This window comes from Lampris incognitus, chromosome 20, assembly GCF_029633865.1.
Source record: "Lampris incognitus isolate fLamInc1 chromosome 20, fLamInc1.hap2, whole genome shotgun sequence".
Lineage (NCBI taxonomy): Eukaryota > Metazoa > Chordata > Actinopteri > Lampriformes > Lampridae > Lampris > Lampris incognitus.
The window spans coordinates 5990195-6017736 of NC_079230.1; the positions used below are offsets into that span (position 1 = coordinate 5990195).

The 27542-nt window shown below is 49.6% G+C and overlaps 3 protein-coding genes across 3 annotated transcripts in view; 2 read left to right on the plus strand and 1 right to left on the minus strand.

Annotated features, from left to right (window-relative positions):
• The window catches only part of LOC130130775 (equilibrative nucleoside transporter 2-like), a 331770-nt gene that overhangs the window by 225489 nt on the left and 78739 nt on the right, over positions 1-27542 (plus strand). The gene's annotated exons all lie outside the window — the stretch shown is intronic.
• Positions 1-27542, plus strand: part of rela (v-rel avian reticuloendotheliosis viral oncogene homolog A) — a 238703-nt gene that overhangs the window by 80782 nt on the left and 130379 nt on the right. The gene's annotated exons all lie outside the window — the stretch shown is intronic.
• intu (inturned planar cell polarity protein) overlaps positions 1-27542 on the minus strand; it is a 31823-nt gene that overhangs the window by 3195 nt on the left and 1086 nt on the right. The window contains exons 4-16 of the mRNA XM_056300836.1: positions 25316-25920; positions 23345-23430; positions 17452-17670; positions 12946-13064; positions 12100-12189; positions 11038-11115; positions 10458-10641; positions 8255-8308; positions 7491-7553; positions 6269-6484; positions 3462-3554; positions 2195-2620; positions 238-332 (exon numbers count right to left, since the gene is read on the minus strand). Coding sequence (XP_056156811.1) covers positions 238-332; positions 2195-2620; positions 3462-3554; positions 6269-6484; positions 7491-7553; positions 8255-8308; positions 10458-10641; positions 11038-11115; positions 12100-12189; positions 12946-13064; positions 17452-17670; positions 23345-23430; positions 25316-25920 — 2328 coding nt within the window. The remainder of the gene's footprint in view (positions 1-237; positions 333-2194; positions 2621-3461; positions 3555-6268; positions 6485-7490; positions 7554-8254; positions 8309-10457; positions 10642-11037; positions 11116-12099; positions 12190-12945; positions 13065-17451; positions 17671-23344; positions 23431-25315; positions 25921-27542) is intronic.

Sequence of the window (27542 nt, forward strand, 5' to 3'; positions counted from 1 at the left end):
CCTGCTCGCCTGCTCACTTGGACTTGGTCAAACTTGTCTGTTTTAGAGGAAGTCTGAATTTTTGTAATGTTTTGGGCCTGTGTTGTTGAATGGATGCATAATAACAACTGGAGAAACGACCTAACTAGGTAAAAATGTAATTAATTTGATAACTTTAGCGGAGGAGGGAAAGAAAAGAGGTGAGGTAGGGGGGCGGGAGAGAGGAAGGAAGAAAGAGTTTGTTTTGCCGTCACCCACTTCATGGTGTTGTACATCTCCTCCGTCTCTCTCTCAGTCAGCGTCTTCTTCAGGGTGCCGAGGTGGAAAGGGTTGGGATGCTTCATTCTGGGAATCTGACAAGAGAAGAGAGGCCCACCGGATAAAACCAGCCCTGTTAAAGTAATGAAGTAAAAATACTTCTTATAGCACTTAATTATCTTTTGGCTTTTTTCTTGTGTCGTTGGCGTAAATTATTGGCAACTTTTACTTGATTATATTTTCTAAATAAAACATATACTTTCACTCCGATCCAGTCCTCGAATAAGAATACAGTCAGTTTTGATTGGCTGAAAATGCTCACAGGGCTGCGCTCAGCTCAGGAGGTTTTCTCATCTGAATGGTTCAAACAGGGCATCATGCTGGCAAGGAGGCGGTTTCAGCAGAGACCGACGTCAGCACATTCTCTATAAACTGGGATGTGTTATGCCGATACCCCCTGCCTGCACACAATTTCTTTTTTTGGACCCCCCCCCCTTTTTCTCCCAATTGTACTCGGCCAATTACCCTATTTTTCCGAGCTGTCCCGGTCGCTGCTCTACCCCCTCTGCCGATCCGGGGAGGGCTGCAGACTCACCACATGCTTCCCCCAATACACGTGGAGTCACCAGCCGCTTCTTTTCACCTGACGGTGAGGAGTTTCACCCGGGGGACGTAGCGCGAGGGAGGATCACGCTATTCCCCTCAGTCCCCCCCCCCCGAACAGGCGCCCTGACCGACCAGAGGAGGCGCTAGTGCAGCGACCAGGACACATACCCACATCCGGCTTCCCACCAACAGACACGGCCAGTTGTGTCTGTAGGGACGCCCGACCCGGCCGGAGGCCACACGGGGATTCGAACTGGCGATCCCTGTGTTGGTAGGCATGGAACAGACCGCCACGCCACCCGGGCGCCCCTGCAAACAATTTCTGATGTAGAACTCCCTTCTAATGACTTTGTACACACGTACACACATACGTGCATGAAAACTGGATTGGTTGTAGCAGTCCCCCTCTACAACCAGTCAACGTCGACGACGGTGTTTCTTTTGCACCACACAGCCAATGGGAGTCAGTTTTATGACTTGAGGCTACGCTTACAGCCAATGAAGACCTTTCAAATGATGCAAGGTGTCCAATCAAAGACATGCATTTTTTTTACCATTTCATTTGTTTACTACGATTTTTTATTTCCCTCCCTTTCTGCTGTTAATCCAGCTGGATTAACAGCATTTACACCCCCCCACCCCCCACCTCTTTTCCCCCCCAGTCGTACTTGGCCAATTACCCTATTTTTCCGAGCTGTCCCGGTTGCTGCTCCACCCACTGTGCCGATCCGGGGAGGGCTGCAGACCACCACATGCCTCCTCCCATACATGTGGAGTCACCAGCCGCTTCTTTTCACCTGACAGTGAGGAGTTTCACCAGGGGGACGTAGCACGTGGGAAGATCACGCCATTCCCCCCAGTTTCCCCTCCCCCCTGAACAGGCGCGCTAGTGCAGCGACCAGGACACATACCCACATCCGGCTTCCCACCAACAGACACGGCCAAGCGTGTCTGTAGGGACGCCCCACCAAGCTGGAGTTAACGCAGGGATTCGAACCGGTGATCCCCGTGCTGGTAGGCAACGGAATAGACCACCATGCTACCTGGATGCCCTACTTTTAATACTCAAGTACATTTAACACTAGAAAGAATAACGCTTTTACTCAAGTATTATTAAAGTAGTATTAAGTAAAGGATGACTTACACTTTTATTGTCAAGTAGGGTATCATTATTTTCACTCAAATTTGGATTGTGGATACTCTTCCACCTCTGGACGAGACATTACAGTAGGATAACTGGTAGGGACAGTTTTGTTAAACCTGGACTGTTGGTGGAATAAACCTCTCACCGATACTGTACAGATGAGTTAAGAATGACGGCCTTGTACACACAGAGAGAGGAGGCTTGTACCTTGAAGAGACCCCCACCACCTCCACTCCCGTCTGACCCTCCGGAGCCCAGCGAGTCCCGGCGCCCACCCAGCTTCCTGGCTGAGTCTGGTGTGGAGTGTGGACTGAGGCCAGGTGCTGACGAAGACCCAGAACCGCTGTCTGCCGGACCCCCGCTCCCACTGTCCGACAGGCTCCTCTGGGGGCTGGGCCTCCGGGCCCTCTCTCCAAACAGGCTGCGGCCCCGGGGGCCCGCGGAGGAGCTCCTGACTGCTCCGGCTAGCTTGCTGAGGACGGGGGACGAGGAGGCAAGGCTGTCCAGGCGCTCGCGGGCCGAGGCAGCAGGGAGGAACCAGTCGGAGCAGGAAAGACAGGGAGCCGGTGGACCGTTCAAACGCTCCTCCATGCCTGACTCCAACACCTCCAACTGCAGCAGGGTGGCCTTGACCTGGGGGTCAGATCACACCAGCACATCAGACGCATGGACACGACTTGATTTATAACATCTCCAGTACTTCCTGTGCGATACGCAGTCTGTGGGGCAAAAACAATACAGCTTTAATCTGACCATGGTGTCGTGTTAAAGGACCATTCTGTTTTTTTTACAACCGGAGTCACATTTTTGTAGTTTTTGCCATCGTGCATATCAGTTATAAAATAATTTTACTCACTGGCATCACTTTGGAGATTTGGGATATGAGACCACCACTGGACTCAACTGTACAACGGTGTCTTACGGGACAACTGGCCATGAGCAGCAGTCATTTCAACAAGTCTGACTTAACCCAATTATCTAAACCATGTATTTAGAAGTGTAAAAGAAAATGAAAGTTACAAGTTATTTATAACCTGAAATGTCCAATATAATCAATGGTGGAGGACATTGCCGATCTATTTCCTGCTTCAGCCTGCAGGAAGTAGCAGCTTATACTTAACGTAGGTGGTAGTAACCATCCGTAAACTAGCCGGCCAGCACAATAGAGAAGTCATAGATAATGGACGGTCATGGACACAGTCTGACTGAGACACTAGGTGGTTAAAGGACACGTTTAACACTCCTGTTCACTTGTCCCATAAGACACCATTGTAAAGCTGAGTCCAGCGGTGGTTCGTGTCCAACATCTAGTAAATGAAGCCAGTGAGTAAAATTATATTATAACTGATATCTACTACTACTACTTTCGGCTGCTCCCCGTTAGGGGTCGCCACAGAGGATCATCCGGATATTATAACTGATATGAATGACGGAAAAAATGGAATTGTCCTTTAAGTCAGGTGACAGAGCTCACCTGATCGACATAAACGGAGTCGGGTCCCGGGGAGCCCAGAGCCGAGGAGGCACAGCCACCTGCCTCCAACAGCACACACTGCATGAAATGTCTCTAGGGGGAGAAAACAGAAAGGGGGGGGGGGGGGTTGAATTTGTTCCAGGTTTGAACATCACTGTATTTTGGGTCTGTTTTCCCTGTGAGGGATGCCCCCTAAAGAAAAGTGACTGTAATTTTATGTCCAAAAAGTAAATTTATGTTTAAAAAGTGACTTTATGTTGAAGCACCTGTCTGACTTTCAAATCCGGCCTTTAGGCTACATGTAGTTTGCAAAAACAAAGATTTGATGCTGCGATCATGGGACCTACGAAACAATTACAACTCATCCCACCGATGAAGCGGTGATGGATTTGGTGGTAGTACCAGCTTGAAAATGACCGAATACGGAGTCAGAGTTTGAGACCTGCAGCCCGCATAAAATACTTATGTATGGATCTACGTACGGAGAGCAGGATAAGAGTGGGTTTTTCATGTAGGCTGCTGCAAACCAGCGCAAAATAAGAGGTTATTAATCTACAGCGGGGCATCTAATGTTTACAGAACTAACAGTAGCAGCAGCGAGAGAGACAGAGAGAAGCCAGAGGACTGCAGGAAAAACATCAGGGTAATATATTAGGCCATACATCATGCAGAAATATCCAGTCAGCACATTCAGCACAAGGTTTGGTTGGGGGAAAAAAAACATTAGTGGTACAGAGGTAGCTATTGTACAAGTCCCGGTTCCTCTGGTGCCAACAGCAGAACTACTGCCGCAGGTTTATCCCGTCTCACACAGCTACAGCTTCCCAAACTCCCTGAGAACGTGCCAGGGACCGTGTCACCGAACAGAGAGCGCTTCGGGCGGGGTGACTGGGTTCTGCATTATGAATGGAGACAATGACTGAAGGCTTCATCTCAGCAACAATAATCAGTAGTTGTGTTTCCATCCAAATGCTGTGCAAATGCTGAGCGAATTTCCAAAAAAGCTGGCAAGAGAAAATGAGAGTCGGCGTGTGTGTCTGTCGACTACTGTTGTGCGACTATTCTGAAGGTGGCGCAGCAAGATGACATCATCAAAAAAAGCATCAGCGATCAAAATGGAGAGATAAGATGCAGAATGACTTGCTGTTGTAAGAGTGGTCATGACAGCTCCATCAGCTGCCCATCGGTCTATCACATGCAGGCCAGAGACCGCGAGGAGGACATGACATGGCTTATGTAATGACTGAAATGACAACACCCCCCCCCTTTTCTTCCCCCCAATTGTCAATTGTACCCGTCCAATCACCCCGGTCGCTGCTCCACCCCCTCTGCCGATCCGGGGAGGGCTGCAGACTACCACGTGCCTCCTCCCATACATGTGGAGTCGCCAGCCGCTTCTTTTCACCTGACAGTGAGGAGTTTCACCAGGGGGACGTAGCACGTGGGAGGATCACGCTATTCCCCCCCAGTTCCCCCTCCCCTCCGAACAAGCGCCACAACCGACCAGAGGAGGCGCTAGTGCACGCGACCAGGACACATACCCACATCCGGCTTCCCACCCGCAGACAGCCAATTGTGTCTGTAGGGACGCCTGACCAACCCGGATGTAACGCAGGGATTCGAACTGGCGACCCCTGTGTTGGTAGGCAACGGACTAGACCGCCACGCCACCCGGACGCCCCTTTACAACTTATTTTGGAGAGATTTTTTTCTTTTTTCCCCCACTCCTGGTGTTTCCGTTCAGGTTTTCCTACTACTGACGCCAGGCTGGGGAACGAAGAACTGTCTGTGAACAAACACCCAGATTGAGGAAGACGTCTGCTAGGCCTGCTAATCAGATATCAGTACACTTAAGTATTGCAGTACTATATTTCACAATATTTTATAGGTTTTCTCAAACACTGCATCGAGTCTTCAGATGAGAGAGACGCGGCGGCATCGCTGCTTCATTGTGTAGTTTCCGTCTCCGAGCACTGGGTTGCAGTACTGTAACAGGGCTGCAGAGAGCCACAAAAACAGCAGTACTACTACACCAGCTGGGACTGGAGCTGCATGGTTACGGCTAAAATGATAATCACGATTATTTTGGGAACACGATTCTTTTATTGCACTTTTTCATTCATCCATTATCCAAACCGCTTATCCTTACTCAGGGTCGCGGGGATGCTGGAGCCTATCTCAGCAGTCAGTGGGCGGCAGGCGGGGAGACACCCCGGACAAACCGCCGGAGAATATCAATTAATTGTGGAGGCCAATATCAACATTGCAACTAATATACGATTAATTGAGCGCCTGGGTAGCGTAGCGGTCTATTCCGCTGCCTACCAACACGGGGGTCAGCAGTTTGAATCCCCGTGTTACCTCCGGCCTGGTCGGGCATCTCTACAGACACAATTGGCCGTGTCTGCGGGTGGGAAGCCGGATGTGAAGAGTAGGGTAATTGGCCAAGTACAATTGGGGAGAAAAAGGGGGAAAAAAATACGATTAATTGTGCAGCCCTAATATTGAGGTGTGTTCTTTACGATATTTTTCAAAATGTTTGACAAAACATTGTAAATACAAATACCAGTGCTTGTAGTATCATAATACATTCACAATAGTGAAGTTCTTGCTAACACACGGCCCTAATCTGCAGTGTTAGGTAAATCCAAAGTAACGGGGAGTGCAGAGGGGAGGTGAAGAAGAGAGGGCAAGGCAGGGTGGAGTGGGTATATCTGCAGAGTGTTAGCACCTGTTTGTAACTACAGGAACTGAAAGCAGGATGTTACTGAGGTGAAGACATGACAGCCGGCAAAGCCTCTCCCTACCAGTCCCACAATGAGGAGGAAGTGGCGTCCGTTTGGTTGGCTGTAACCCGTTGCGGCGGCGCTGCGAGGAGCTCTGTGTTGCAGGAAGACCTCCCTCCAGATGACCAGCTGACCGACCCGCCGCTCCGACGCCAGCGGCAGCAGACAGTAATGCTGACAGTACAGACACACATCCAGCAGGTCCTCTTTAGGAAGGTGGTTGGCTATCAGGTAACCCTAGAGGAGAGAGGAGAAGAGAGGAGAGGAGAGGAGAGGAGAGGAGAGGAGAGGAGATGAGAGGGAAACTTCAGGTCCATAGGTGAAACATAGAGACGGGTGCCAAAGGAAAAACCCAGATTAAGTGTGTCAGTGAGGTGTTGGGCCATTAGAACAGCTTCAGTGCTCCTTGTCACAGATTCTACAAGTCTCTGAACTCTACTGGAGGGATGGACACCATTTTTCCAAAAGTTATTCCCTCATCTGGTGTTCTGATGGTGATGGCTGTGGAGAGCGCTGCCCAACACATTGGTCCAAAATCTCCCATAGGGGTTCATCTGGGTGGAGAGCTGGTGACTGTGACGGCCATAGCATATGATTTACGTCATTTTCGTCCTCATCAAACCATTCAGTGAGGGCGTCCGGGCGGCGTGGTGGTCTACTCCGTTGCCTACCAACACGGGGATCGTCAGTTCGAATCCCCGTGTTACCTCCAGCTTGGTTGGGCGTCCCTACAGACACAATTGGCCATGTCTGCGGGTGGGAAGCCGGATGTGGGTATGTGTCCTGGTCGGTCAGGGTGTCTGTTCAGGGGGGAGGGGGAACTGGGTGGAATAGCGTGATCCTCCCACATGCTACATCCCCCTGGCAAAACTCCTCACTGCCAGGGGAAAGAAGCAGCTGGCGACTCCACATGTATCGGAGGAGGCATGTGGTAGTCTGCAGCCCTCCCCAGTTTGGCAGAGGGGGTGGAGCAGCGGCCTGGACAGCTCGGAAGAGTGGGGTAATTGGCCAAATACAGTTGGGTGAAAAAGAAAAAAGAAAAGTTTCATCATAGGATAAAGGTGATCACTCAGAATAACTCTGTATTGATTTGCAGGGACCCTTCCCTTTAAGGGGACAAGTGGACCCAAACCATGCCAGGAAACTGCCCCGGCAGCATAACAGAGCCCCCGTAAAAAACAGCGTTTTTCTATGTGTGTGTGTGTGTGTGTGTGTATGGTGTACCTGTGTGTGTGACACTTACCTTATAGAACAGGCAGGAGCCCAAAATCACATACAGGCGCCTCAAGCCAAAGAAGTCCTCTGACTGGAAGAGAGGACGAATGGTGGGAGGTGAAACCGGTGTCTAACTGTAGCACTAAGCAATAAGGGCATTTGAGGATATAGGATGTTTTATTCAAAAAATGTATACATCGTTTCATATGTTATTAATATTTACAGGAAAGTACAGATGACTAAGTGATTTGAGCGGCACCACGCCAGTGGGAACAGGTGCTGAGATGTTCGGGGATCTGAAACGCTTCACCAGACTTTCACTTTCAGGCTACCGCTCATTTCTAAACCGAAACATTCGTTCCGTCATGAAAGTCTCCAAACTGCTAAACAGCAACGAGAAAATGCGTTTCCCTCCCACTTAAGGGTCATGTAGAAACACTTGTTTCTGTTTCACTCGTTTTGTTTTGCTCAACAGCTCCCACGTCCTCCTAACTAGCTGGTTACTGTGATCAAATACGCTGCAGGTACAGCAGACATCAAGACCACATGACACATACACATTATGCAGGCACACACACACACACACACACACACACACAATATATTTGTAAATAAAAACCTAAACTTCACCGAAATGACTCTAGACAATGAACATAATCCCATCCCTCCGTCTAATGTGATGTCTTGTATAGGTGCTCCTTTGTCCCGTAGGGGCTTGTGTTCATATTGGCGATGCTAAAGCGTTGTGTATTCTGTGGGAGAGACTGACGGCACCGTTTCACCAGGACTCACCATTTCTCCGAAGTCTGAAGACTCAAAATCTGACAGGACAGTGTCCACCTCCACCTGTGGGCCGAGAGACGACATATAGACTCAGCAAATCTGACTTACTCGCAAGACAGCAAGGTTCTTCTTTAACTTCAGCGCGTCATATTTAGTGCTGCGCTCTGCTGCTTCGTGGACCCCGAATCCCAGCCAGGATCATTCAAATCTAATCTCAGCTCTCTTAATCTCACCTCAAATCCAGCAGGATGTCTCGCTAATAAATTAGGTGTTACTTTACATATTAGACACATGGGGGCACTATAAGGACACTAATATAATCTCTGACGGCGTGTACTGAGCACAGTTCGGCCTTGATGACTGATTTTCAGGCCCATCTAGAAGGTTCTAGTTTGGGATGCAAATACTGGGCAATAAGCACAGACAACGTGGTGCGTCCAGGTTCAGGACTTCAACAAGTTGACTTTTAAAGCAGCTATAAGGAGCTTGGATTTTTGCTGACTGCGCCCCCCGTGGACAGCAGCGGTACTGTTTCACAGAAGAAAGACCTTTATTTCACATAAGCGTCTCTTGCTGTGAAGACCTCCATTAACTCTGGTATCTAGCTCTGAAGAGGAGTGGAAGCTGTAGTGGGGTTTTTAAAGATATGCAGCCATGAGGTAATCCATCTCTCACCGGCTCTGTGCACAACTGTACAACTTGAAACTTTCCACCCCTTTGCTGGTAGGGGCAGGTGAAAGTTTGTCGACAATTCTGTGCAAGTCATGGAGATTTATCCATGGTAAATCTGGCAGGCATCGTGAAAAATATGCCATTGTAAATGGCACACGCCAACAAACAGGAAGCTGGTATGACCGCTGCAGTAGGAACCGGACGTCAGCGGACTACAGTTATGCATAGAGCCGACGGTGGCTCTGTATCAAGTCTGTGTGCTGTAAATTGTTCTTGGCAGATTTCATTAGGAATCCAACCTTGAGACAAGCATTTGGAATCATATATAAATATCTAAACTTTGGGCGTCCGGGTAGCATAGCGGTGTATTCCATTGCCTATCAACACAGGGATCGCTGGTTCGAATCCCCGTGCTACCGCCGGCTTGGCTGGGCGTCCCTACAGACACGACTGGCCGTGTCTGCGGGTGGGAAGCTGGATGTGGGTATGTATCCTAGTCGCTGCACTAGCGCCTCCTCTGGTATGTTAGGGCACCTGTTTGGGGGGGGGTAGCGTGAGCCTCCCATGCACTACGTCCCCCTGGCGAAACTCCTCACTGTCAGGTGAAAAGAAGCGGCTGGCGACTCCACATATATGGGAGGAGGCACGCGGTAGTCTGCAGCCCTCCCCGGATCAGCAGAGGGGGGTGGAGCAGCGACCGGAATGGCTCGGAAGAGTGGGGTAATTGGCCAAGTACAATTGGGGAGAAAAGGAGGGGGGGGAGAAATATCTAATCTTCTAGTTCAGTGTTTCTCAACCCAGTCCTCAAGAACCCCCTATCCTGCATATTTTCTTTGCAACTCTGAATAGGTACCTGTTTGTAGTTATTCAACCAATCAGCAATGAATTTTGTCAGACGTTGCACACCTTGCATAATGAAGTGCTGCGAGATGATTGGTCGAGTAAGTACAAGCGGGGCTACCTATGCAGGGTTACAATGAAAATCTGCAGGATAGGGGGTCCTTGAGGACTGGGTTGAGAAACACTGTTCTAGTTGATGGTTTTCTGTGATTATGTCACTCATATGGAGGCATCAAAATGAAACTGAGCCTGAAAAACTCCTTGTGGCAGCTTCAACTTCAAACTGGACAAGTTTGTGAGCTCGTCAAGACAAGAAAGAAGAAAACCACTTTTATTTTGCCACAATGCAGTTGTACAGTTACAATGCACGTGTTCTCTGCATGTAACCGTCCTATTGTATAGCAGCAGTGGGCAGCTGCAGCACCCGGGGACCAACTCCAGTTCTTCTTTCCACTGCCTTGCTCTGAGGTACAGGCAGGAGTATTAACCCTAACACGCGTGTCTTTTTGACGGCGGGAGGAAACCGGAGCACCCGGAGGAAACACAACAACATTCTCAACAATCACAAACAAAACAAAACAAAAACCCCAATCTATACTTCTACTGCTAGTACTACTACTACAACAATAATAAGTGTTACATCTCTTAATCTTGTCCCAAATGTGCACCTCTCTCTCTCACACACACACACACACCTAACCTTGATGTCAGGAGGCAGCGTGAGCCATCGGACCGCCGGCAGTCCGTCGAGAAAAAGGGTCGCCGATATGTCGGGGGGCGGGGCCGAGCAGCTGTCCGTCAGGCGGGAGGGCTGGATGAGCCGCTGGAACAACAGGCAGAAGAAGTGGTCCAACCTGGGAGCATGGTCCGTCTGGCAGAACGCTCTGGGGAGGCCACGGTCCATTTGAACAAGGATTTATGAAGGTGTGTGTGTGTGTGTGTGTGTGTGTGTGTGTGTGTGTGTGTGAGTAAAATGCACGGCATGGAAAGAAAAGAGAGAGAGAGAGAGAGAGAGAGAGAGAGAGAGAGAGAGAGAGAGAGAGAGAGAGAGAGAGAGAGAGAGAGAGAGAGAGAGAGATAAGGACTTCTCTGTTTTAGCAGGTGGGAGTTGCCTGCCGTTTGGACTTGGTCCAATACAATATTAATACTGCAGCGTATTTTGCACTGCACATCCTACAGTGACAGCCGTGGAACAGAGCCTCCAGCCACAAGCCCGACCGAGGGAAAGGAAAACGGTTCTCTCAGCAGGATTGTAGGAAATCTACCAGCAGCCAACCAACCTGTCTAAGGAGCCGTACATCACCCTGAGCGTCCGCACTGCACCTCCCACCACCGTCTGCAGATACAACAACGGGATGCTGGGGGGGGGGAAAAGCAACAACAAACTATCAAATACTACAAATTTACCGTTTATGAATCAGCCGGGACTGCAAGGCCATAGAAAAATGTTTCCTTAAAAAGGCACTTTTCCTGAATCTGGGTTTTACTAAGGAATCCCCTCAAAGCCTCTTAGTAGAGAATGAGAACATTCTTCATTCAAATGAAGGGTTTACTACACGATAGAGGTGACCAGGTAGCGTCTGAGGAGCACATGTTCCATAAAATATATTTTCTTCTTCGCTATTAGACATGTTAGAGACGATGAAGTTTGAGGAGGTCTCCCCCAACTAAAATAAATTACAGTGAAGACGTTTTCCACTCAGCAGACCATTCATGAAGGTAATATACAGCTGGTGAATTAGCTTTAATGTGTCACAACATTTCTTTTCTGGGTGGCTATCAAATGTATGAGGGGTGGGCGTCCGGGTAGCGTGGTGGTCTATTCCGTTGCCTACCAACACGGGGATCGCCGGCTCGAATCCCCGTGTTACCTCCAGCTTGGTCAATTGGCCAAGGGGAGTGGGGAGCCAGATGTGGGTATGTGTTCCGGTCGCTGCACTATCGCCTCCTCTGGTTGGTCGGGGCGCCTGTTCGGGGGGGGGGGGGGGATAGCGTGATCCTCCCACGTGCTACTTCCCCCTGGTGAAACTCCTCACTGTCAGGTGAAAAGAAGCGGCTGGCGACTCCACATGTATTGGAGGAGGCATGTGGTAGTCTGCAGCCCTCCCCGGATCGGCAGAGGGGGTGGAGCAGCGACCGGGACGGCTCGGAAGAGTGGGGTAACTGGCCCAAAGATACAACTGGAAACAGCTTATGTTTCAGTGCTTCTGTCCTTTATGTTACAGCAGCCAGAAACTGTTGTTCAAATCAAACCAACCCCCTGGCTTTGGCTCTCAGGCTGTAAATGTGGCAATAGCGGCGATTTGTTGTGTGTGTGTGTGTCTGATGATGTGGTTTCCTACCTGTCAGCAGGAAGACCGACGACCAACAGGTTGTTTCCCTCCTTCCAGTAGCCGACATGCACCAAGTGTTTCCCCAGCAGGAGGGATGAGCTGGAGCAGAGGACGAGGGGATTTAACGCAGCATTAAGGGAGATTTCGAATGACTCGCGGTCATCTGAAAGGATCGCTTGTGCTGCCAATCCCACTGAGAGCCAATATCCCAGTCGAGTTTCCCTTCACTTTCAGCTCATCGATTAGTTTTTTTTCAGTCTGGGAAGCGTGGCTATGCCGCCGATGTTTTTCACAACCAACATGAGATCGCAGAAAGGGAGTGACTCCAGTTTCCTGAACAAAGTCTAGTGACTTCCCCCCACCATTTACATCCACATTCACTCTCATTACTGAGTTCAGCAGTCACTTCCAAAATCTTGGGATGCACCGATACTGATACCGGTATCGGACACATGGCGATACCATCCTGAAACGGCGTATCGGTATCAGTGATTTTACCCAAGACTAAAATCCAACGCCAAAAGCCATCAGTAACATATCAGAAATAAAAAGCAAAATGACTCGATTTACTGCATTTGTAGCACACGACAGCCTGTATTTCTTGAAAAGTGATTCTACCTCCATCATTTTGCCCATTGACCCCAAACTAACGGTGTAAGTCTGCACCGTTCAGTGAAAGTAATCAGCGCTTGCCATCGCCGGACCCTCACAGATTTGTGCTCGGCGTTGGGGACGGCGGTGAGAAAGTGGTATCGGTGCATCCCTACCAAAAACGGGCCCCGGCTCCTCTCCTTCGGTCACATGAGACGTTTCTTACTCTCTTAAATTCAATGAGCGTTTTGATTTTAAACTTACCTGATGATCCGCCCTCCGGTGACGTTCTCCAGCATGTCACACAGGGTGAGGAAGATCCCCCTCACACCCTTCAGCTGGCTGGACGCCTCAGACACCGGGTACTGGTACAGGATCTCCTGCTGTAGGCGCACACACACACACACAATTTCAACCATGAGTATTTATACAGCACCTATCAAATGAGATATTTTAAATTCAGTAGAAGCGGTTGTGGGGGGGGGGGTTGGGGGTTGGGCGGGGTTGCCCTCCTGCCTGGTGAAGCAGGGCTTATGTATAACCACATCTAATACAGTTTTCTAGGGCTTTTACTCATTTTTAGCTGTCCGACAGATCATCCGTTTTATGCTGCACATCCATCCCAGCCATCATTTAAATCATGCAACACTGCACTGTCTGACTCACTTAATGAAAGTGGTAACGTGTCCACACAGGACGGCAGACGTCCCTTTAAAAATCAAAACTTCGTCCGTGAAACACCGCTGACACCAACGAGAGGCCTGTGAGCCACGTTGAGCCCCAGTTCCAGTTTATATTTCAGCCTCCGGTCCGTCCCACGTCGACCTTCGTTACTGATGTGGACAATCTATCTATTGGTGGATCTAGAGATTTTTTCCTGGGGCGGCAAGACTGTGTCCCAGAGGTGGCAGCGGCCACCCCTTTGCCACCCCGTAGATCCGCGCCTGTGAGGGGGGATTCTAAATCGGCGACTTCTGTTTGAGATGAGTTTGGCGCGGGTCTCATTGACCTTCACCATGCGTGTACATAAAATATACTTTAAAGACATATTATCTGATTTATAAATGGGGTGGCAACAGGGGTGGCAAGACTGTGTCCCAGAGGTGGCAGCTGCCACCCCTTGCCACCCTGTAGATCTGCCCATTTTGGTACAGCTGTGATGTTTTCCAATTTGGCCTGGACGGTATCTTGAAATCGAACCGGACTCCTGAAAGAACACTAACTAGCATCAGTTCACTAACAAATATTCATCGCCGGTTCGAATCCCCGTGTTATATCCGGTTTGGTCAGGCGTCCCTACAGACACAATAGGCCGTGTCTGCGGGTGGGGAGCCCAATGTGGGTATGTGTCCTGGTCGCTGCACTAGCGCCTACTCTGGTCAGTCGGGGCGCCTGTTTGGGGGGAGGGGAAATGGGGGGAGTAGCGTGATCCTCCCACACGCTATGTCCCCCTGGTGAAACTCCTCACTGTCAGGTGAAAAGAAGCAGCTGGAGACTCCACGTGTATGGGAGGAGGCATGTGGTAGTCTGCAGCCCTCCCCGGATCGGCAGAGGGGGGTGGAGCAGCGACCGGGACGGCTCGGAAGAGTGGGGTAACTGGCCGGATACAACTGGGGGGGAAAAGGGGGAAGCGTGGCGGTCTAGTCCGTTGCCTAGCAACACAGGGATCACCAGTTTGAATCCCCGTGTTAGCTCCGGCTTGGTCGGGCGTCCCTACAGACACAATTGGCCGTGTCTGCGGGTGGGAAGCCGGATGTGGGTGTGTGTCCTGGTCGCTGCACTAGCGCCTCCTCTGGTCGGCCAGGGCGCCTGTTCAGGAGGAAGGGGGAATAGTGTGATCCTCCCACGCGCTACGTCCCCCTGGTGAAACTCCTCACTGTCAGGTGAAAAGAAGCGGCTGGCGACTTCACATGTATGGGAGGAGGCATGTGGTAGTCTGCAGCCCTCCCCGGATCGGCAGAGGGGGCGGAGCAGCGACCGGGACGGCTCGGAAGACTGGGGTAATTGGCCGTATACAACTGGGGGGGAAAAATCCACAAAGTTGAAAAGATGAAAATTCTCTTTTGCATTTTTTCAAAAACAAACCCAGCAAGACAAAAGACAGGTTATCTTTTGTACCTTTCGTTTAAATCCTGTGAGACTGTTTGACCCACTTAACGACAGGGGTACCACACAGGACCTGGTCCTGGTTATGCACGGAGGTCCAACACATCCTGACACGTTTAATCAACAGGACATCTTGACGTGGAGAAGAACACACGCCACTAAAGAACCGACTGGCGGAGTGCAGCCTATCAGAGAGCAGAGCCAGGCTGGGTGTATTGTGGGTAATATTAGTATTCCTCTCAGCATGCTTTAGTCTTTAAAGAGTGTGGACGGGGAAGAGCTTTAGAAGGGATCAGAAAACAGGGCGGTGGGCAAAAGCTGGACGGGGGGGGGGGGGGGCTTTTCTCCTCAGCAACCAGAACAAAGACCCGACAGGAGCAAATGAACTCCCGGCAGAATCAATTCAGCACCGGGGTCACAAACCAGTGCCAGTGGTTCTGAAGACTAACACCCAAAATAACATTTAAATCCGCTGGGCCGCCGCGTGTTCACAACTGGGAAATGTACAAAGAAGAAAAAAGAAGCTCAGATCACAAAGTGAACACACAGCAAAAGCTCAAAAACACCACCGCCGAGCGCGTTCAGATTTCTGCTACCCTGCAATGAAGGGACTCAAAAAATTTGTAAAAAAAAAAAAATCAGGGTTTCGTGGATTTCTTCGCAACACTGTCATTTAGAAAGTCCAATGCGGGCTGACGCGGCTCCAGACAAACCCAGACTCAATCTGCACTGCCTGTGCTGAGATAGAGAAAAAAACCAAAAAAACAACAAAAAACAAACTTGGCCAGAAGCTGCATGAAAATGAAGGAAACCGTAGAAGGACGGAGAACAACCCTAAAGAAAACACCAACCCCGCATTAGTCCTGCGTGGGGACTGGATGATCACAGGGAGAGCGGCAGAGCTCAGCCCGGAATTAGCACTTCACGACAAGGCGGGCCCACCTCCGACCCACACCAGCCAACACTCTCGCGCAGCACATGGATCCACTTAACCGGGAGGAAATGAGTGCCGGTGCTCGCAGATTTAATGGTACTCGTGATCTTCTGCGCTACCGCTGTGAAGCCTACAGCTGACGCTCCTCGGGGATGAGTAAAGTTTGCAGAGTTAAACTCGGGGATGGTTTTATTGATGGGAGCTGCGCTCCTCCACACCTCTCCTTCCTCTCCTCTCTGTTTCCTGTTAGGGAGAGCCGCGGGTCCTGGGCAGCATCCAGAGCAGAAGTCCTCTAAAGTGCCCGAGTCGCGTCAGAGAGACGGATGGAGCCTTTTCACTGCTGCTTTCTGGGATTTCCCACACACCACCGGTCGTTCCTTTCACTCGGCTATCCAAAATAAACTCCGCCGGGGTACGCACCGTTCGATCAATCTGTCGCAGAGAAACGAACGAGGCCAGATTCAAATAGCTCGTCGGCGCAGCTCGGTGTTTAATACGCAACTTGTTGAGGCTGCCGGAGGTGAGGGCCGCCTTTAACCGCAACCGCCTGATCAGATTTCCCCGAAACTCATTTTGAGACCGAGAGAATGGAGACGGGCCTGATGTGGTTGGGAGTCCCTCTGACCGAGGCGACCCTGGAAAGCTGAGAAAGACCCGCGGGGGACGTGAGGGCGCTTGCGTGGCGCGGCGGGCTAATAAAGCGGCGTAGCAGCTAGTGCTGAAATGATTATAATTCTGATAATCGATTAATTGTGTTGGTCATTTAGGGTGGAAAAAGTGAAAACACTTGGAATGCACCGATGTTAATTGTTCCGTGGTCGATGTTGATTTCGGATATGAATCTTTAAGTATCGTATACTTCTGCTGAACAGCGCAGATTTAGACCGTTAGTTTGGGGTCAACTGGCAAAATAACTGGGAGAGTCAGTTTTTCCCACCATTAACCAAATACTCCCTTCCATGTGCCAACGACGCAGTACGTCGAGCCATTTTGCTTTTATTTATGGCATGTTTCTGCTGGCTTTTGCCATCAGATTTTAGTCTTGGGTAAAATCTCTGATGCTCCATTTTAGCCTGGTATTGACCCCATATTTAACACCTGTATTGGGATCTGTGCATCCCTAAAAAAACACCAAACACTTCCTGGTTATAGATTCACAAAAGGCTGTAAAGCTGCTTTGCCTTTCTCTCGTTCATCCAAACCACTTATCCTGCTCAAGGTTGCGGGATGCTGGAGCCTATCCCAGCAGTCATTAAGCAGCAGGCGGGGAGACATCCTGGACAGGCCGCCAGCCCATCACAGGGCCCACACATTCACACCTAGGGACAATTTAGTATGGCTGAGTCACCTGACCTACACGTCTTTGGACTGTGGGAGGAAACCCACGCAGACACGGGGAGAACATGCAAACTCCACACAGAGGACCACCCCCAAGGTCGGACTACCCCGGGGCTCGAACCCAGGACCTTCTTGCTGTGCGGCGACCGCGCTAACCACTGCGCCACCGTGCCGCCCTCTCTTATTCATGTCAAAATAAAATGAATAGGGGTTTGTTAGCTGCTGGTCTGACGTAGCAAACAATTTAAAGACGTCACTTTGGGCTCTGGGAAATCTCATAATTTCGTAAACAAAATAATTAATCAAAAAAATAATTGATAGACCGATAGATAAAGTTAATTGTGAGCTGCAGCCTGCTCCCATCGCTTAACGTTCACGGTTTTGAAACTGACCTCCTCCTGTTGGGACTCGGAGTCCAGTTTGAGTGACAGGTACATGACGATGTGTGGGACGTGTCCGATGGACATCTGGAGCTCCGCCGTGTCCTCCCCCCACAGGAGGCGCACCAGCTGGCTGACGGGAGGAGACGCCCTCATCGCCTGGACCGTAGGAGAGTCCAGACCACCGCTGCCGAGCCCGTCCAGACCCACTGTCTCCAAGGTCAGCTTCACCTGGACGAGGTGGGAGGAGAGCACAAGTACAGAAAGAGAGAGGGAGAGGAGGGTATAGAGGAATAGACTCCAAAAAAGGGAGGAGAAAAAAAGAGATGGGGTGAGTGAAGGATGGAGAAAACCTCCTTTTTCTTCCCAATTATACTTGGCCAATTACACCGCTCTTCCGAGCCGCCCCGGTCGCTGCTCCACCCCCTCTGTTGATCCGGGGAGGGCTGCAGACTACCACATGCCTCCTCTGATACATGTGGAGTCACCAGCCGCTTCTTTTCACCTGACAGTGAGGAGTTTCACCAGGGGGATGTAGCGCGTGGGAGGATCACGCTATTCCCCCCAGTTCCCCCTCTCCTCCAAACAGGTGCCCCGACCAACCAGAGGAGGCGCTAGTGCAGCGACCAGGACACTACCCACACCCGGCTTCCCACCCGCAGACACGCCCCATTGTGTCTGTAGGGACGCCCGACCAAGCCGGAGGTAACATGGGGATTCAAACTGGCGACCCCTGTGCTGGCGGGCAATGGAATAGACCGCTACACTACCCTGACGCCCAATCACAGAGAATTTTACATGATATTGATATTACATCATGACATCCTCTTACTTATTCAAAAATACCCTGTTTAAGAATCCAAGTTTTCGAATAATTCCCCTCGAACAGTTCACGTCTCATTTTGTGAGAAAGTTTAGGTCATAGCTTCTCATTATCATTCATTTAGACAACACGACTGTGAATCATGATGTGACAATATCCGAATTCCACCCCGACAGGATGCCGTTGAAAGAGAATAGATGATAATGTTGATTTATTGCCCATCCCTAGCTAGAAGTCCACTGTCATCACCCCGCCTGCCTGAGTTTTCATTCACTGGAGGCCTCTTGGCTAAAAACACCGAGTCAGCGGATGATTACACTTGGCAAGGACCAACAGGGCTCCAACAGTGTTCCTGTGCCCACGGAGCTGCACCTCCTCCAGCCTGTTCCTGCAGCCCATCAACACTAATGTGCTTGTGAAAGCTTCCTTCTTCTCCTGGGTTTGGCCCGGGAACATCTTCAGGGTAAACAGAGGTTTTTTTCTGTGTGCCATGCTCCCGAAGAGGTTAGGCGTCTCATGAAAAACTTATTCATTTAGGAAATGTCAGACCAGCGAGTCACAGAATGGAGTTTGTCAGAGAGAAAGCGAGACCAACGTCCAGCCCAAACCACGGCTTAAGAAATAGCAGAGATCTGTATGTGTGTGCCTAAATTAAAACCAGATTGCTGCGAGCCCACGAGCCGGTGGCGAGACAACAGAGGCCTATCTTCTGTCGTTCTCTTCAGCGTTCCGGTCGTTTCCATTCCATCGCTCTGCCTTTGGCGTGGCCCTTCTCACAAAGCCACGGTGGAAACTGAACGGCCGCCGCATGGAAACCTAGCGTGCACACACATGGGAGACACATGGGTTCGAGATGAGCACCGGGGCCATCTGCAACTTCAGAAGCCCCGGCGACCGCGTCATATCTGGATTAAAATAGTGTGTCAGCTCTACAAATGGGGCTTAAATTACACACAGCGAGGCTCTGGGCAATAAGCTCGTGAAATGGTTAAGACTGTGTCGGAGATATATCATGAACCGTATACGGTGTTTACACAAATATAATGACGCACCGCTGAAATATTCAGAAATGTGCTATTAATACAAAAACTATACACAACCGCACAACAGGGGACGTTTAAATGACAAAAAGCTGTGCATTCACATTCTCTGAGAGAACTTCTGGACTGGATCCGGTCGTTCTTCACCTTCCTGTTCTCACCCTCAGCTCGTTAGCAGCTGAAGCCCGTCAGTAGCCAGCAGGCCGGCCGGGCTGGCGTGATGTTAATTAACGTAAATCAGAACCAGAGTCCAGATGCGGCGGCTGCCCCGACGCCTGCCGGCGGGTGGAAGGTCACCGGTTCAAATCCCCAGACTAATAAGGGAAGAAGTGAGCCAGTGCTGCTATCGTTTACCCGCTGTCGATGTGCCAGGGAGCAAGGCAATTAACTTCAACAGCTCCAGCAGATCAATTCAGTGGTCAAAAATAAACTGTTCCGCTGTAGTTTGCTAAAAAGTAAAAAGACTATGCCCAGAAAAACAGACGAGTGGAGGAAACACACGGGTCAGACATTTACTTTTTTTTTTACTCCCCAACTGTACCCAACCAATTACCCCGCTCTTCCCGAGCCGTCCTTGGTCGCTGCTCCACCCCCCCTGCCGATCCGAGGAGGGCTGCAGACTACCACATGCCTCCTGCAATACATGTGGAGTCGCCAGCCGCTTCTTTTCACCTGACAGTGAGGAGTTTCACCAGGGGGATGTAGCACGTGGGAGGATCACGCTATTCCCCCCAGTTCCCCCTCCCCCCTGAACAGGCGCCCCGACCGACCAGAGGAGGCATTCGTGCAGCGACCAGGACTCATACCCACATCCGGCTTCCCACCTGCAGACACGGCCAATTGTGTCTGTAGGGACGCCAGATCAAGCCGGAGGTAACACGGGGATTCGAACCGACGATCCCCGTGTTGGTAGACAATGGAATAGACCACCACGCCACCAAGACGCCCCAGATATTTACTTTCTGAACGTGTTTTTACCACCGCTGCGTCAAACTGAACAATGTTAGTGTTACTCTGATGGCGGGACAACAGTAGAGTAAAAGAATTGCCAAATTACTTTGTGCTTTCCTATTGTCAATGCGAGGACAGGGAAATGTTTTCCTTTATCGGGCCACAGAAAAAAAAAGCTGACCGGGGAATAGGATACTGAGAGGAGGAGGAGAGGGTTTGGCCCATCTCTGGACACCAGCTAACTTGGTTTTGGCATTTAACCATGAAATATAACATTAAATGTGCCTTATTACAAACACTTCTCTCTAAAGCTCTGCACAGCATCATAAAGGGACACCTTTCTTTAGCCACGGGGTTTCTCACAGGAGTGGTCCCAATCAGCATCCAGTCCCAGACCCAGGCTGGGCTTGTGCTGTGCTACCAACACTGAACTATACAGAATCTTTCACACTGAAGAAACAGGCCACATCTTCTGGTCATCAACGTCCAGAAGTCGAAACCACATTTTTTTAATTCAACAATCATTCCCAGACGTCTCCTGGGTCAACCACAGGCCCCATCCAACAGGCGCCTAACGCTAGGCCACCAGCCATTTCAACCCATCCAATGTCAGGGCTGTTATTAAGGATGAGCCGGGTAGTGTTGAAAAAGCCGCTGTACCCTTTACACTGCGGCTCCGACAGACTCACCCCGTCCTGACTCCGGGGGAGCGATGGCCGGCCCAGAAAAAAGGTGGGGAAAAGGGTTTTTCAACCTATTGTGTCATTGATGACCCAGAATTTACTCCGTCCTATTCTAGGCTCCAGCTAACGGCGCTGGAGATTGTTCCGAGGGCACCAAGAGCAGACGTGAAAAAATGTCAGAAAATTGCCAAAATAGCCAGCCCTCGGTTTTGGAAATCTCTAAGTAAAGAGAGCATGCAGGCTAACTGCAGCGCTTTCACTCATCGTAAATAATAAGCATGTGGTCAGACTGCAGCGCGCTCGCTGGAATTCTACTCTGCTGATGTCGGTCATTCAGCATGCATTCACATGTGCACACACAGGCTTGCTAGTGTGTTCAAGTGCATGCGCACACACACACACACACAAGCACGCACTAACCAACCACCACACAAAAACACACACAAACTCAGTATGGAGAGGTGGTAGGACCCACTAAGCAAAAGCTGCACCACACATTTAAGGCTGTGCAATATGACCAAACGCTCATATCCCGAGGTGTCATTTCAAATGCAGATAATGACACACATCACGATATAGCGCACTTAGTTCGTGTCAGACTTTTCATGTCCATGCGGCAGAAGTAGCCCCTCTTTTAAGTGCAAGCCCCCCGTTTTGTCTTGGCTGGTCAGAGTCCTTCTGCTGTTCAGGATTACCCCGTTTTGTGTCACAATCACGCTCCTCCATTGTTTGTTTGTGTTGCCCCCATGCAAATTTCCTACCTGCATTCGTGTCGTGCAAAAGAATGCAAAGCGTCATCCAAATGACGAACGATACTGCTGTAAAGAGTGTGATTTGTGACACAACGAAGTAAACGATGGTCACATCTAGATGAGGACCTCACACACTCTCAAACGTGTACTTGGCTGGCTTGAAAATGGCACATAATGGAGGGTTAGAATAAATTAAGCATGGCGTCTGGGTAGCGTAGTGGTCTATGCCATTGCCTAACATGGGGATCACCAGTTCGATTCCCCGTGTTGCCTCCGGCTTGTTCGGGCATCCCTACACACAGAATTGACTGTGTCTATGGGTGGGAAGCTAGACGTGAGTATGTGTCCTGGTCGCTGTACTAGCGCCTCCTCTGGTCAGCCGGGGCGCCTGTTCGGGGGCTGGGGGTAATAGCGTGATCCTCTCATACGCTACGCCCCCCTGGTGAAACTCCTCACTGTCGGGTGAACAGAAGCGGCTGGTGACTCCACATGTATGGGAGGAGGCATGTGGTAGTCTGCAGCCCTCCCCGGATCGGCAGAGGGGGTGGAGCAGCGACCGGGACGGCTCGGGAAGAGTGGGGTAATTGGCCGGATACAATTGGGGAGAAAAAGAGGAAAATAAAGTAAATGAAAATAAAATAAAGTGTAAGGTTGAGGGTTAGGGTTAACACGAGTTCTGCAAATTCACAAATCGAGGGTTACCCATCTAGACACGACCATAAAGGATAGAGCATAATATGAAACGATAAGACTTTTTTCTGCCATCACACAAAATCATATCGTCTCATCGCACAGCCCTAATACATAAACAAACACAAAACAAACCAAAAACATATACATGCATGCACACACACACCCCTTCAGTAGGCAATACAACTTATACAACGCCATTTCTACCTTTTTTCTGACTGAGAACCAAAGGATCATTGTACTTTTTTTTTCAAAAACAGCCCTCTGTCTTTCTCTACAGTGTAATTTGGTATTTGGCTGCGTCTTCTAATCATCCCAGTTCTCAATCCCGCACCATAATCCTCGACTTCCTGAGGCTCCGAAGGGAGGGCCACGCCAAGAGTCCGGTCCCTCTGCCAGGATTCGCCATCACCGCTGTCCACACTATTATTTACAAATTCCTGCTTCGCTGATGCTCCGCACTGCGGGGAGAACGGACACGACTTGGGGAGGAAACCAGGCGTTTCTCAGCTGCCCATCAAAGGACGGCGTCTCAGTAATTGGCGGGTATCTGATGCTGGAAGGCGCCGATTGGTACCTTCTAAACACGTTTTTTTTTTTTTTACAGCAGAGGGGAACCAGTGCAGAGGCATAATGTGCATATTCGCCGTCCAAGTTTGCTACGCATGAAAGACCGCAATTCTGTAGACCTAAATATTATCTTTCAGATTTGGGAAGCTAATCCGCAAAGATGTGCCTTTCCTGAGGATTTTCCAAAGCACGCTTGCTCGCATGGCAGTCTGGTTGCAGAGAGGCCGTTTACTTAAAAGAGATTACGGGCAGTTTTTTTAGCTGTAGTTAACTCAGAGTAATGGAAACCACAAGACCACAACAACGGCCGGTCATGGAAGAGACAGCTGTGGACATACGGCCTACAGGGTGTCTGCAGAGGACTCACACATCATCTCATTAATGGTAGCTGCTCACCTGGGTTGGTCCTGGAATGCACGAAAGAACCCTCTCGATGTTCTCCGAGGTCACGTCCACGTCGTCTATCGCTACGAGCACGTCACCTGAAGACACACAAGGACAGAGAGATGTCAGCGGTGAAGAAGTTAGAGTTAAGATGGACACAGCAGCTGCAACTCTCGGTTTATACAGTCCCGGGACGGTATCTGAGAGGCTTTGCACCAACACTACTAGACTAGCATCATATAAGGTTTGGATTTCACCTATTCCGATGCAAACTCAGATTCCTGTGACCGAATCCAGTTCATCAAATCCCGGCTCCCACTTTTAGAAATTTCTAACGAGAAATGAAAATATTTCAAAAGAAAAATCCATTATTTCATATTTCACTCTAGTATTAGGTATTCGTGGTCTTGGTCATTTCCTTGCAATAATACATTGAAATTACTGTACCCTGATACCCTGATCATTCTTCAAAATTTGATTTTTTTTTCCAACATCAAAAAATACCAACTTTCCATGCAGTCAATTTGATCAGTTTATTTAGTAGTTGTTTTAATGGAGTCTACTATCAATTCATAAGGAATGCTTAGCCTTTTCTTTTTTTTTAAATGATTTTTCTCATCAATTTTATCCGGCCAATTACCCCACTCTTCCAAGCCCTCCCAGTCGCTGCTCCACCCCCTCTGCCGATCCAGGGAGCACCGGAGACTACCACATGCCTCCTCCGACACATGTGGAGTCGCCAGCCGCTTCTTTTCACCTGACAGAGAGGAGTTTCACCAGGGGGACGTAGCACGTGGGAGGATCACACTATTCCCCCCAGTTCCTCCTCCCCCCTGAACAGGTGCCCTGACCGACCAGAGGAGGCGCTAGTGCAGCGACCAGGACACATACCCACATCCGGCTTCCCACCCGCAGACACGGCCAATTGTGTCTGTAGGGACGCCCCGACCAAGCCGGAGGCAACACGGGGATTCGAACCGGCGACACCCATGTTGGTAGGCATGCCCCGGATGCCCCAGCCATGTTTTGTGTGTTTGCGCCAGTCAGCCATGTTGTAAACAGTCTACACAACATGTTGACACACCATATCACATGTGATGAGGACATTAGGACAGAAGGTCTTGGAAGATAACTAAAACTTTTTAATGCTTAATATATCTCTCTGGGTTTGCAAACGTGGCTGCAATTACACTTTCAGGATCCAATAAGCAGCTGCAAAACTCACATTTCTCAACAAATACACAGGTCTAGGGAATTTAGAAGCGGTTCCAAGTCTGAACCAGTTCTTGATGCCCGATGCTACCTGACACAGAGTTGCTACGATACAGTAAACTTTGGCCTAAATAATATGAGGCCCCGGGTCTGGTCAATGCATCGAAACTGGCCGATCTTTCTTTATAGTTTGATCATAAATCCTCATCCAAGCACCAGACACAACACTGTTTAGAACAATTCTACACAGCAGAATTAAACCCAGATGCTTTTGACCAGTGCAGTAAAGAGATGGACAACTCAATGCTCAGCCTCTTATTCTAGTGCAGGACTTCACCTGCTCGAATGTAGACTTTCATCTCCACCATCTACAGAGCTATTTCAAGTATTTATCCAAGCTAATTGTTTAGGCATGGAGCAGTGCCGTATAAAAGCCTCTGTAAACAGTTACCCATGTGGGTCGTCATTTGTGGTGGAACACAACCGGCATTCCTTTGTCTGGTCGGAAGAGCTGCTCAACGATTAACCCAGCTTGAGGAAACTCACTCTATTCTATGCACTGTTGTCAAACTGCCAGCAATGAAGAATACTACTCCAATAGTACGAGAGGTTTTGTTCTGTTAGCACATAACCTTTTCAGTAACAGTCACCTATTTAGTTTAGCTGATGCAGTATCAAGGTGCAGACTTCACAGAGGTTGTTCAAACTCAAGTTGTCTTGAAAAAGAGCTTAGCAACTGAATACTCTCAACAGTTGCAATACCAGTCTCACCGATAAGGATCTGGCCACACTTGATCGCCGGGCTGTTGGGAACCAATGCGTGAATAGTCAGTTTCTCCTCCCGTCTGCCTCCTGCAGGATCCTCCTGGCCTCTGTTCCAGCAGGGGCGATGCATCACCCCCAACAGAGCCTCCAGCAGGCCTCCTCTGTCAGAGAGAAGTGTGGAAGAGGTTCCCAGGCGTTTTGGGTTGAGGTAGACGCACACTTCCTTCAGCCGGTGCTGCTGCACTGTTACTCCCTGCCTCTGGCCAGCCTGATTCTTCAAGATGGACGCCGGGGGTGACGACAAGGTGGAGCCACCCGGACCTCCATCCTTCCCTCCTCCTCTGCGCTGGGACGGACGACGTTTCCTCCGCAGAATTCTGGCTAACTTCTTCAGCTTGTGTTCTCCTTTCATACGTGAATCAGAGCGCTGCTTCCTGTTTTGCTCTGTGATGATCTCCGCCTCCTTCTCGCTGAAACGGACATGATTGGTGGATACGACTTGGCTGGCAGCAGCCTGGGCTAACGCGGCCTCCTCTTCACCCTCGCTCAGCTCCAGGTAGAAGAGCTCGCCATTCTTCTGGACATCATCCAGCCATTCTGGTTCCAAGTCACTGAGAGAGAACAGAGGATTGAAAGGTAGCTAGAATATTGTCACAAAGTAGTATAGCACTTCGGAGAGAAGGTATAGTGTAAATGAGAAGATGATGAAACTGTGGCTTGGTTTGCTACGGTGCCTAGCATATCACACAAAAAATACAATTTTTGTTATGCCAATGAAGTAACATAATTTCATACATTTACTATACTCGCAACAACGTAATTTTAATTCATCTAAATTCCTGGACTTCTTTCATTTTCTCCATATCAGTTCTTCATCTTTCCTGGCAATTCTCAAATTCTAATCCAAAATCAGAGGCATCAAAGATAGAAAATGGTCCCCAAATAAGACTCAGCAACAGATTACACAGACACAGAAAAGCCCAAATATTTCAATTTTTTTCCCTTTTGGGGGTGGGAGGTGCTAAATTAAGCTTTTGCTAAAATCTGCGGTTGGAAACTCTGAGCTCACATTTCTAAATTCGCTCAGAATCACGGCCAACCTGTAATTATTTATGAGCGTTAACCTCCAACATTGAAAACACTTGCCCAAACTCCATAAAGCGCAAGAAGGAGAGAAAGACACTCTTCTGCACAGCTAGACGGAGTTAACTAGATGGCTTTAGCGAGCCGAACTTCACAAAACAAAAGTGGCTGGATGACAAAAAGAGAAAAGGATAACACTGGTCTACAAGAATATAGTTGCTTTTTTCTTGCATGGACTTTGGAAACTGTTTTTGGCTCATTTTGGGCTGCTGAATCCAAATCTGAGCTCAGATTTGCTCTATCACATCAAGTTTCTGTGCCATCTGCATGCTCCTGATTCAGGATTTTACAAAAGTTGACCATCTAGTCTGGCAATCTCGGCGGGGATAAAAATGACCCCTATTCATTCCCTAAGTAATGTCATGCTAGGCTGAGTGTTTATTTATGCATTGTAACCATTTTTGCATCTGTAAACTACTAATAAGACACGTTAGCCCCTAGCTAACGGGTCTGACCCTTTAGCCGAGCGGTTAGTGATGTCGCCTTGTGGGGCAGTACACCTCATATCGAATCCCGCACTGGGCAACAAAATAACCGGTTACATTGGTGGCAGCGGTGGGATCCGGAAGTGTGCAGATCCTCAGAAGTCTCTTCGGAGCGCGGGAAGAACAAAACGCGAGGGCGCACTTCCGGGAGAGGGTGACGACTGTAAACTACTAATAACACACGTTAGCCCCTAGCTAACAGGTCTGACCCTTCAGCCGAGCGGTTAGTGATGTCGCCTTGTGGCGCAGTACACCCCATATCGAATCCCGCACCGGGCAAGAAAATAACCGGTTACACATGTATCCATCTTCTAATGCAACAGTGTTACTTTTTAACTTCGAGTGTAAAAGTTGCAAGAAACATTGTGCTGACCAGTGATGATCAACCCGCTCGACTCAAGTCTTCTCACAGCTGTGAAAATGTGCTCGGGCAGCCATGGCACCCGTTTCCAAACCCACAGCCAGTCGGCGTGAGGCGGCCGCGTATCAAGTTGCGGCTTCCTCCGTTGCCAAGCAACGGACAGTTTAAAAGCCTGCCCACACGGAGTCGGATAGTTTCACCCGAGTTAACGCAAAGCCCGTGTAAACAACACGAGTAGCACGCC